The 12,628-nt window shown below is 48.5% G+C and overlaps 1 protein-coding gene across 1 annotated transcript in view; it reads right to left on the bottom strand.

Moving 5' to 3' along the window:
- Positions 1 to 7,939: 7,939 nt before the first annotated feature.
- Positions 7,940 to 12,628, bottom strand: part of GRIN3A (glutamate ionotropic receptor NMDA type subunit 3A) — a 96,740-nt gene continuing 92,051 nt past the window's right edge. The window contains 1 exon segment of the mRNA XM_033173616.1: positions 7,940 to 8,691. Within this exon segment, the coding sequence (XP_033029507.1) occupies positions 8,328 to 8,691 (364 nt within the window). The 3' untranslated portion in view covers positions 7,940 to 8,327.

Raw genomic sequence — 12,628 nt, forward strand, 5'->3', positions numbered from 1 at the left:
CCAGAAGAGGAAAGATGCAGAAGTGAATCCTTGGTTCACCTGACAGCCCTGGGTATTGACATACTGTGTGTGTGTGTGTGTGTGTGTGTGTGTAGATAGAGAGATGGTGCAGCCTTGAGCAATATCCTGAGTGTGTTGAGCGTTCGGCTGTGCCCTCTTTGTGTAGGGCCAATACACTGTTCCGCGACATCACTACACATTTACAGCATCTGTGCTACTGACTTTCAAACTTCGGGGTTGCTGAAATATATACAACAACAAAAATCATGTTGAGTTGTGTGACTCAAATTGGGTCTACTAGACCCCAAAAAATTAAGCAATGTATACTAAAGTTGCTTCTGGGGCCCCTCTGGGATTAGGGGCCCTGAAGCTTAAGCTTCATTAGTTTCATAGTACAGTGGTACCTCGGGTTACAAACGCTTCGGGTTACAAACTCCGCTAACCTGGAAGTAGTACCTCGGGTTGAGAACTTTGCCCCAGGATGAGAATGGAAATTGCGCACCGGTGGCGCGGTGGCAGTGGGAGGCCCCATTAGCGAAAGCGCCTCAGATTAAGAACGGCTTTAGGTTAAGAATGGACCTCTGGAACGAATTAAGTTCGTAACCCGAGGTACCACTGTAGATGCACCCCTGGGATCTACAGGAAGTGTTTGGGGTCTTTGCAGGAGGCTTGGAATTTCTGGGAAAAGGCAGGTCCATCTTGGGGAACCAACCCCTCTTGAGGACCATACTTTGATAACTGGACTCCCTCCATCTAAATATGTGACTAAATCATACTAAAGCTATGACAGTCTCATCTGCGTCTTCTTTTCTCCAAAGGAGCACAGAGCCTGGTTGAGGAACAAGACCCCTGGGATCCCATGCATGGCTTTGTAGGAATAACAATATATACATGTTGTTGTTGTTCACTCGTTCAGTCGTGTCCGACTCTTTGTGACCCCATGGACCAGAGCACGCCAGGCACGCCTATCCTTCACTGCCTCCCGCACTTTGACCAAACTCATGTTAGTAGCTTCTAGAACATTGTCCAACCATCTCATCCTCTGTCGTCCCCTTCTCCTTGGTCTTTTCCAGGGAGTCTTCACTTCTCATGAGGTGGCCAAAGTACTGGAGCCTCAACTTCAGGATCTGTCCTTCTAGTGAGCACTCAGGGCCGATTTCCTTGAGAATGGATAGGTTTGATCTCCTTGCAGTCCATGGGACTCAAGAGTCTCCTCCAGCACCATAATTCAAAAGCATCAATTCTTCGGCGATCAGCCTTCTTGATGGTCCAGCTCTCACTTCTGTACATTACTAGTGGGAAAACCATAGCTTTTAACTATACGGACCTTTGTCGGCAAGGTGATGTCTTTGCTTTTTAAGATGCTGTCTAGGTTTGTCATTGCTTTTCTCCCAAGAAGCAGGCGTCTTCTAATTTTGTGACTGCTGTCACCATCTGCAGTGATCATGAAACCCAAGAAAGTAAAATCTCTCACTGCCTCCATTTCTTCCCCTTCTATTTGCCAGGAAGTGATGGGACCATATATACATACAGGCCTACAGAAGGAAACATCTATTCCTGGTTGCCCTGAGTTTTTGTCATAATTTAAGAGTATGGGAAGTAATTTTGTTGCTGCAATAAATCAAGGGAGCCAGAAATCCTTGCCTGATCTACTGCAGATCAACCAGAGATCTACCAGTGCACACCTGGAATTCCATCTTTATCATAGGAGAATTAACACGGGCCACGTTTTAACTTCTGCCCTTGCTGTATCTGGTTTGCCAGTCACAGTTCAAGTGAAATATTTTATCTGTAGTGCATCCATCAAGAGCTGCCTCAAACTTCAGGCTTCTGAGCTGTTTCTGCCCATCACGAGGCGAACAGGCAGAAGGTTTTGTCAGCTGGGCACCAGAGGCGTATGGACTTCTTACCTGCTTGAAGAGTTCCTGACAGTTGAGACACAGTTGTGGCCAAATTGAAACCTGGCATGCTTGACATGTGCCACATAAAACCTGTGCATGGCGTGAGTTTCTGTTTCACGTTCTAGCCCATCCTATCTGTCTCGGGGGTGGGGGGTGGGGGCTGGAAGCAGGTTTCAAAATCTTTTCAGCTGTTAATACACTTGCAAGATCAATGTGAGTCAGCACCCTTGACTGCTTCCTGGCATCCTGGAATATACTGCTTACATAAAGGGACTCTGAAGCCCTGAAGAACTTGTTTTGGGCACCCGGTTGGAGATAGAACCAAGAGATCTGTTTCCCACTGAGCTGTCCATCCTGGTGTATGGGCTGCATTAATGGAAGATGTTCAGTGCCAGAGAGCAGCAATCTCTGTATTTGCGGGGGATCTCTTAAACTTGAAACAGTGGGGTTGTAGCTGCACTGCTGTCTCCCAGAAGCAGGAGAGAATTGAAGTGGAAAGAGCGGATATACACCCCGGCTGCGTGTGCGCGCAGGGCCGGCGCGTCCATTTAGGTGAACTAGGCAATTGCCTAGGGTGCCAAAATGGAGGGGGCGCTGGCCAGGCTTGGGCGGGACGGGCTAGCCAGCCCCATCTCGTCCATTGGGGCTGGTGGCGCATTGCACCAGGGCGCCGGCGCCCCTGCGAGGCCGCTGGCATACCGGGCACCCCCTCCCCAACTGGGCGCTCGCGCGCTGGCGGCACACCGCTGCTGCCCAATGCTGCTTGCAGCCCGCCACCCAGCCCTGTCTTCGAGCGCAGCAAGCGGGGGAGCCGCGCGGCCCCGCCGGCGGCCTCCCCACGCCCTCACAGGCAGCCGGGTGCTTGCGCCGCCCGCGCTCTCACCCAGACGCCCCAGACGCATGGGGGCGTCAGAAGGATCGCCACAGCACGGCGGCAGATGTGCCTGAGACGGCCCTGGGGCTAGCAGCAGCTTCTCCGCTGAAGCCACCACCCCAGCTCCCGCTAAAGCAGGCTTTGGCGGCGGGACAGGCTTTCCTCTCCACCACCCCCACCTCCCACTAAAGCAGGCTTTGGCGGGGGGGGGCATCAGAAGGTGGTTCACCTAGGGCGCAAGAAGGCCTAGCGCCGGTCCTGTGTGCGCGCAGCCCATTGAGGGAAGATACATAAGCTGGTGGAGGGAGAGTGGCTCCCTGTTGCTGCAATTGTTCCACAGAATGCAGACCTGGGAATAGATGCCTAGATGCTAGGCTGTTTTGCATGGCTATTGGGGCTGTGGAAACTGCTGTGTCAGCTTTGCCAATAGAGAGTTAACTAGCTGCCATGTGCAATGTGCATTCCTTTACCTGGGAGCGCTGCCCCTGCAGCAAACACATCAGTGTTAATAAATTTCAGCAGGACTCAGGTGTGCTTTTAACTGATCTCACGATCATGTTCCATGTGTGAAAGTTCCCTATCATTACATCGGCGTATAAAAGTCACCTGAAAGCCTGTGGTTGCTGATAATAAACCAGTATTATATCTCCCTTGATCAAAGTGGATTAGCTCTTCAGACAGCAACAGTAACCCATCATGCAAATCAACCAGCCTAAAAAAAAATACTATTAAAATTTATTTCAAAACCAAAAACATACAACCATGACCAGCACCTCCCCGCCCCCCACCAACCCGGCAACCGGAGTTTTCAATCAGAAAAGGGAGATGACAGCCAGAGCTGATTTGTAGAAGTTGGAGGGTGGACTTCATTAATTTGCACCAAAGCTGCTGAATGTCTTAGTAGTGCTGGCTTTCTCTTGGATAATTGAAAGAACAAAAGAAAAGAAAGTGTCATATGTACCAGAAGAGGATGGAAAGAGAAGGGGTTTGGGGTAGGGTAAAATTGCCTGCTGGCCCTAGTGGGAGATGCTATCTAGTAATATCGGAAGCTACCTTATACTGAATCAGACCGTTGCACTCTCTAGCTCAGAAAGGCAGTGGTTATTTCCCCAACCCTACCAGGGATTGAGACTATATGCAAGGCAGATGCCATACCAACAAGCTATTCTAGGCACTGGCCAATATACCTCCATTGGGTTCTCAAGCCTTGGGATGCAGAGAAAGCAGTGAGCCAAGATTCAGTGGCTGCATTCCTTTAAGTTCCACACATGAATATTAGGTGCATAGGGAAGCCCATGCGGCATATGTGTAGTCCTATTTTCCCCTCTTATTGCCCCGCAGTAGGCAGAAAACTTGAAAAGTAAATCTGCTGCCAAGTCGTGGTGTGCAGGCTACTTTGCCACGATTCCTGCCTCCTCACTCAATGCTCGCCTCCCTTTCCATTTAATGAGCACCCTGGCTCTATGGTAAGGGTAGAGTCCTTAGTTCCACTGGCTCCCGAGCAAGGCAAATGTGGCCAGTTTGGCACATAAGCAGGCAACTGCCCTAACTCTGTGGGGGGAGAAATGCCTGGTACCCAAAGTAGCATGAGAGCACATATGGCAGGGAGCCTCAGGCCTAGCTGAAGGAACGTCTCCACCCCCATCGTCCAGCCCAGACACTGAGGTCTAGCTCTGAGGGCCTTCCAACGGTTCCCTCACTGTGAGAAGTGACGTTACAGGGCCTTGTTGGTAGTGGCGCCTGGCTGCGGAATGCCCTTTCATCAGGTGTCAAACAGATAAACAACTATGCGACTTTTAGAAGACATCTGAAAGGGAGCCCTGTATCGGCAAGTTTTTAGTGTTTGGTGTTTTGCTGTGTTTTTTATATTCTGTTCAAAACCACACAGGGTGTCTGGGGCAACCCAATCAAATGGGTGTGGTGTAAGTAGCATTTTATTTATTTATTTGGGGCCAAATGAATCCATCAGAACTGTAGAGCCCTTGGAATGCTTCTAACTCCTTGAAGTGCGGTAATTCCTCTTGCTTGCCTTTATGGAGAGATGTGGGGAGGCCTCTAATTCTCTCCCCCTGCTGTAAAGGTCACAGTTGCCCCAATAGCCCCACCCAATTTTGTCTCTTGCCCCACCCACCCCTGGAACGCACCCCTTGCGAAGGAATATGTCCCTCTGGCTAGAGATTCTCCACCCCTTACCTATGGAAACAGGGATATAGTATGTCTCAAAGCAATATACTAAACGGCCCACTCTGGTAAAAGAATATTTGTCCCTTATCAGTGGTGAACAGTGAAATTTTTCGTAGGGGAACAGCGCGCGAGGGCAATGGGGATGTTGCATGTGTGAGCATCGCACCTCCCTCCCTAAGCCGGACAGAAGCTTCCTGGGCTTTGGGAAAGAGTTGCCAGGCCTGATGGGATGCTGCAGCCCTGCTGCTTCCTTCTCAAAGCCAAGTGGACATTGGGAAGAGGGTAAAATGGTTCTTGAACCCTTCAGAGCATCACAAAATAAAAAAGATCCCCCCCCCTTCTAGTAGCACCTTAGAGACCAACTAAGTTTGTTCTTGGTATGAGCTTTCGTGTGCATCTGAAGAAGTGTGCATGCACACGAAAGCTCATACCAAGAACAAACTTAGTTGGTCTCTAAGGTGCTACTGGAAGATTTTATTTTATTTTTTGGACTATGCCAGATCAACATGGTTACCTACCTGTAACCTTCAGAGCATCGTGTCTCTTTCCCTAAGCCCAGGTAGAAGCTTCCTGGTTTTGGGGAAGGAGACGCCAGGTTTTAATGCTTTAATACTCTAATTTACTGGGAACATTTAGGGGACTAATCAAGTCCCCTTAGTGCACCAACTGAACACCACTGCTCCTTATGTATGGATGGGTTGTGGGGAAGTTTAGGTGGGATGATTTGCCTGTTTGGTTGTATGCCATTGTACATTTTCCCCCACCTGCATAAAGAACAAACATCGACAACTGGAGAGCAAGCCACCACCGGCAACTTACACAACACATTTCACGGAAGGATACCACGTCGTGCTTCAAAAACATTTAAAGCCATGGCGCCGGCTTTTAGACCAACCCAATAAGCCAGAGGTTCCCCATCAACAGCCTTAAAACAACAGGTCCCGAAATCATGACTGGGAATCTTAGGCAAAATAGATAAACTCTGGAAAACTAGAAACACTTCAAAAAAACCATACAATAGACAATTTTATCTGTAGCTTTTTTCAAAAATAATAATTTTAAAAAAAATTGTGTGGAAAACCGGAGTACAAAGCCTGCTGATTCTCTGAAAGAACCTGAGGGTGGCTGGGCCCTGCCCTGGCAACTGTTTTTTGAGAAGGGAAGAGGGCAGAGTTTGGCAAGGAGATGTCCGATTGTATTTGATCGCTGAGAGCTGCTCCGCACACCAGAGCCAGGATACGGCTGTTGAGTTCTGGACTGTACCATTGAAGATGGTGAGTGGGAAGCCACATTTTGAGTGCTCCCCCACGGGCAAGACAACAAGAAACCCTGCCTGCATGTTGGTTAATGCTTGGTGCTCATATCACCAAGGCTGCAAGTTTGATTCCCCATATGTGACAGCTGCATATGGCTGCCTAGATGATTCCTCGGGTCCCTTCCAACTCTACAGTGGTTTGGTTCAGCAGCCCAGCACATCTGAGCGAATGGTTTGTAACCCAAGGTTTCTCACGTGGGAGGTAAGGTAAAAAGGTAAAGGACCCCTGGGCGGTTACATCCAGTCAAAGCAGGGGTGGAGCAAGGGGGGCGTAGGGGGTGGTCTGCCCAGTGTTCCAGGGGAGGGGGTGACACTTGGGCCGGCCCCACCCCACCCAGCCCCGCCAGCGGGCCCCGGATGGGCCTCAGGGCGGAGCGGGCTCGCCCCACAGCCTGCTCGCAAACCTGCTTGGCAGCCTGCTTGCAAGCCGCGGAGCGAGGCCGCTCCACCCCGCAGCCTGTCCAGTTCCCGCCCGCCGCTGCTGCTATGGCGTGGCACATGTGCGCAGTGCATCGTACGCATTGTCTACAAAAAATGCTCTCTCCTGGACCACGCCCTGAATTTCTGAACTTCACTTCTGTTGCTCTTAACAACTGGGAGGGTCTGTAGGTGATCTTTCAGATACAGTCGTACCTTGGATCCCGAACACCCTGGAACTCAGACATTTTGGCTCCTGAATGCTGCAAACCCGGAACTGACTGTTACAAAGCTTCCTGCAGCCAATCAGAAGCCACAATTTGATTTTTGAACCTTTTGGAAGTTGAACGGACTTCTGGAATGGATTCCGTTCGACTTCCAAGGTACGACTGTATTGGGGCCTAAATTCTTTAGGGTTTTAAAGACTATCATGAGCAGCTTGAATTGAGAAGCCAATGCAACTGTTTTATGGGATTATCTGAGTTCCAGCCACTGTATCTTAGACCAGATCTGGGTCATCTTCAAGGGCAGCCCTTGGCGGAGAGCATTGCAACAATCCAACCTCGAAGTGTAGATCAGCACTAGATAAAGGTAAAGGACCTCTGATCATTAAGTCCAGTCGCGAACAACTCTGGGGTTGTGGCGCTCATCTCGCTTTACTGTCCAAGGGAGCTGATGTTTGTCTGCAGACAGCTTCCGGGTCATGTGGCCAGCATGACTAAGCTGCTTCTGGCGAAACCAGAGCAGAGCATGGAAACGCCATTTACCTTCCCACCGGAGCGGTACCTATTTATCTACTTGCACTTTGATGTGCTTTTGAACTGCTAGGTTGGCAGGAGCTGGGACCGAGCAACGGGAGCTCACCCCATCGCAAGGATTCGAACCGCCGACCTTCCAATCAGCAAGCCCAAGGCTCAGTGGTTTAGACCACAGCACCACCCGCGTTCCTAGATCAGCACTTAGCCCCTGCAAAAAGATATTGATTGTTAGTGTTGCTCAAGTTGTGCCCAAATGTTTTTTCGGGGGGGGGGGGGATATCGATACCAGTGTTGTTGAGATTGGCTAATGAAATTAACAGAAAAGTTTCACGCTTACAACACTTTGGGGTTCCTCAGCACGCAAAGGTGTATTTCTCCCCACCCACCCACCCCCAGGCAGGCCGTAACAAATTTCACTAGCAAACTCCAAACAAAGCACCACCAGGACGCACAAATCTGAATCATCATTTTAAGTCTTTCCAAAAAAAAAAAAAAAAAAAATGCACAGAAAGGGCTAAAAAGTGGGGATTCCATTTGAGAGCGTGGCAAGAAGAAAACCAGGGAGCTGTGTGTTCTGGATTGCTTGGAAAAGCCCCCCAGAGGCTTGGAAGCGTTTCCTGCAGCCTGAGGGTCAACCTTTCTTCAGATGGGCGAAGTCCTCCCGCGGAGTCGGAGCTGTTGCCTCTTTGAAACACTCCCGGAAGAGGGAACCAAGGGTGCTGGTGCCTTCTGCAAAAAAATGCTGGTTTTGCAGGAAGCAGCCGTATTGCTTGTTGATTCCGGTGCCGCTTTCTGGCATTACAAAAAGAGAGAGAGAGAGAAAGAAAGAAAAGTGCATTATGAATAGTTACAGGGAGAGAGGGACGGAGTCCAGCCACTTAGGGCTCCGCAGTCCTGTTTGTCCTCTGAAACTCTTCCAGCTCCAGTTTCCTGCTCATGGCCAGCTGCAGTTCTTGCTTGATAACCTGAATCTGCTTCTCCAGCTCAGAGAGCTCTTGGATCACAGAGGTCCTGGCCACGTTGAGGGAGTCCGCTTTCCCATTTGTGGTCAGCGATGCTGGGGAGTCTCTCTTCAGGAGGGGGAGAGGTATGTCTTGCTGCTGCAGCGGCGGCAGCGGCGGCTGTTGCTGCTTAAGCACCACTTCGTTCTGGCTCTCTTCACTGCAGATGTATTTCTTCCGAAGGCAGTTGCCTGGGCTGGCTGTGTTCCAGACTGAATGCTGGCTGTTCCCTGCGTTGGACCTGGGGAAAAAATAAGTCACAGGAGATGACCATCTCAGACCTTCCAAGTGTTCCTATTTTCCAGGGACAGTCCCGGTTTCTGATTTGATTCTGGAATGTTCCGGTTTTCCCAAGGACAGGGTTTCGCCAAACTTGGGTCTCCAGCTATTTTTGGACTACAATTCCTATCATCCTTGACCACTGGTTCTGCTAGCTAGGGATGATGGGAGTTGTAGTCCAAAAATGGCTGGAGACCCAAGTTTGGAAAACCCTACCCTAGGACTTCCCTATTTTCATCAGAGAAAAGTTGGACTATGGAGTTATGTGACCCCCCCCCCCCCCGAGCCAAGGAGATAAGTAACTATACAACCTTTAGAAGTCATCTGAAGGCAGCCCTGGATAGGGAAGGTTTCTAATGTGTCTAATGTTTTATTATGTTTTCATATATGTTGGAAGCTGCCCAGAGTGGCTGGGGCATCCCAGGCAGATGGACAGGGTATAAATATCAGAGTCCCTACCAGAGAAGAATGGCCAAACCAAGCTGATGGACTATGCAGAAATGGCAAAGCTGACTGGAAAACTCAGGAATTACAAGGACAAAAACTTTTAAAAGACCACTGTAAGCAGATGGAAACTTTGGCAGGGTTTTGATTTCACATGTAGTGTAACAATTACAGTGGTGCCCCGCTAGACGAATGCCTCGCTAGACGAAAAACTCGCTAGACGAATGGCATTCGTCTAGCGGAAGCTGCCCCGCAAGACGGAATTTTTTTTCGTTTAGCGGAGTGCGGCTGTCATTGCTGCTTCGCTAGACGAAAAACCCACTAGACGAAAATTTTCGCAGGACGAATTATTTTCGTCTAGTGGGGCACCACTGTACAATGGAAAATATGGATTGATATAATAGAGTAAGGAATAAGATGCAGCTTTAAATGTTTAAAATGGGACTCCAGGGAAGGGGTGGGGGGAAGTCCTGAAATTTGGAGGAATCTCTGTATATGGATATGTATTTGATTTTAAAAAAAATATTTTTGTATTGTAAAATCAAATAAAAACGACCTCACAAACAAACAAACAAACAAACAAACCAATAAACAATTGAACAGGACTTCCTTATTTTCATAGGAGAAATGTTGGAGGGTATGCCAGGAGTGGGGAAGGTGTGGCTCTCCTAATGTGAATGGACTCCAACTCCCACCAGGATGGTCAGGGATGATGGTTTCCCAACCCCTGACTTACACTGGGCCAATGGTAAAGTAATGGGAAACCCCCAACTCTTCCTCCTCTTGTTCTCAGCCACCTCTTGCTTCCAATGTGTGTATGCAGGCCGTGCAAATGTAGGAATACTGTTAGATGAAACTAAGGGCCCATCGAGTTCAGCATCTTGTTTCCAACAGCATCCAGCCAGAAAGTCCACAAGCCCCTCCCCCACCCATCCTTGTTGTTTGCTTTCCCGGGAGGCGGCATTCATAGGCAAAACTACAGAGAAAATGGCAGCCTGTCCAGATCTTAATCCAGCCCATAGGGCATCAGATTTCGGTTCCACAGACTCTTTTTAAGAGATAAGAGCTGAGCAATAAACAGAAATTGCCCTGGGCATATGCCAAGCGCAGACACACTGTGGGGCAGTGCAGAATCCATCTGCAATGAGCTTTTGTTTTCAAAAATGAAAGCAGGGGCCAAAAACATGCCACAGATCCAGATTGTGTGTGAACCACGTAGAAGAAACAAGCACACAGTCTCCATTGATTCTAGAATAAAATGTTGTGTGTGTATAGCCCTATACTAAAATATACTCCACGTATCAGACACTGTTTTATTTTAATCTGTTATTTTATTACAACATTTTAATCAGATCATTTTTTAACGTTTGCAGGCCTTATTACTCAAATTTAAGTTTGCTTCTTCTTTTGCTCTTATTGTACAGAGTATTTTGTACTGGTATATTCTTTGCAAATCTTATATATTGTGTGCATGTTTACAATAGACAGTTGAAGAAGACCTAAGGTCAAAACATCTTTGGTTTAGCTATGTTAAGTTTTCCGAAAACGAGTTCATATTATTCTATTTTGTTGAATTTTGATATCCAAGATCCCAATTTGCTTGCAGAGGTTTGTGTCCCCACTCAGCCATGAAGCTCACTGGGACACCTCGGGCCACTCCTAGTCTCTCAGCCTAACTAACCTCACAGGGTTGTTGTTAGGATGAAGTGGAGAACCATGCACATCCCAGTCTGCGGGATGCAGGAGTTGATGTCAGGTGGCGAACATCTTACCCTCTGCCAGCTACCAATCTTTCTCGTAAGATTTATTGCTTCTGCTAGATCCACATAGAGAATGTTGACCCCCAGGCCAAAGAACTTGCACTTAGCAAAATCTATGCTGACTGAAGCAAATGAATCCTGATACACTTGAAACCGTCAAAAAGGCAAGGGTGTTGAAATATACTCGGAGTCCAGTGTGACTTTCATGATCTTTATTCAGCTCATAGTAGTGAGGAATGCAGTTCCCCCAAAACGTTTGCTTTATATACACTATTTACACAATGGGCCCCACGTGATTGGCTAATTCCGGGATACTCCTGTATGCCAATCGGAATGTGGATTCACTTCCACCTGGAGCTGGATTGGGTGGCTCCTGCGGACCAATCAGACTGCTGCAATCTCAATCCTATTGTTCTGGGACCAATCAGACTGGTGCATTTTGGATCCTATTGTTCTGGGACCAATCAGACTGGTGCATTTTGGATCCTATTCAACTCAGTACATAACAGGTGTGCATGTACTCTTTTTTTAATAAGTAAAAGGTAAAGGACCCCTGGGTGGTTAAGTCCAGTCAAAGGCGACTGGGGTTGCGGTGCTCATCTTGCTTTCAGGCTGAGGGAGCCGGTGTTTGTCCACAGACAGCTTTCTGGGTCATGTGGCCAGAATGACTAAACTGCTTCCAGCGCAATGGAACATCGTGATGGAAGCCAGAGCGCAAGGAAATGCCATTTACCTTCCCGCAGTAGTGGTACCTATTTATCTACCTGGTGTGCTTTTGAACTGTTAGGTTGGCAGGAGCTGGGACAGAGCAACGGGAGCTCACCCTGTCGTGTGGATTTGAATCGCCGACCTTCGGCAAGCCCAAGAGGCTCAGTGGTTTAGACCACAGCGTCACCTGCATCCCTCTGTGTGTGTGTGCGCGTGTGTGCGCATGTACACACACACACACACACACACACACACACACACACGTATACACACCCAAACCCTGTGCCTTCTGGGAAATGTATGATTGAAGAAAGTGTCAGAGTATTATTCCCTAGGGAAATAACAATACAGTAGAAGCTATTTTTATCAACCCTCTGTTTCTTCTTGTTTTCCAATGCAGCAGCTATCTAAAGGAATAAATGAGTTTTATTGTGGGATGGAGGGGGAGTTTTGCTACACTGTTCGACTGCATTAATTCATTATAGTTTGGTGCCTGTGCTCTGGTTCAGCATCATGGCCCTGTGGACATTCTCGGTGAATCTGCAACAGAAGCGCTGCTTGTTTGAACAGGCTTGGGGCTGGGAGGGTTCCAATTAGACCCAGCAAATGTGAAAGGGATATTTTTTATGATGGTGCACGACCCTTCCTGCTGGAGAGATCTTGGCCCCGCCATCTCACGCAGAATTGTCCTTTCTATCAAGAGAGTTTGGGAAGTCACATTTGCCTGGAGATTCCGTTCCGTCAGGTTTCCCAAACTTGCCCTACGGCCAGGCTGGGTTTGTTACGGGGACAGGGAAGGGGAAGGCAAAATGGGCTCCGTGGAAAAAAACAGAGCCAGGCACAGTTTGTGTGACTCATGCATGGCATGAGTAACGCCGGGGCACTAAAAACACAGCTGTCAAACTTGATGCAGTGTTGCGATGTCAGCTAGTATACTTAAGCCCTTTAAAGAGCAATGGCATCATGTTGTAAACAGCGCATTATTAT

The sequence above is a fragment of the Lacerta agilis genome, chromosome 16 (genome assembly GCF_009819535.1).
Source record: "Lacerta agilis isolate rLacAgi1 chromosome 16, rLacAgi1.pri, whole genome shotgun sequence".
NCBI lineage: Eukaryota > Metazoa > Chordata > Lepidosauria > Squamata > Lacertidae > Lacerta > Lacerta agilis.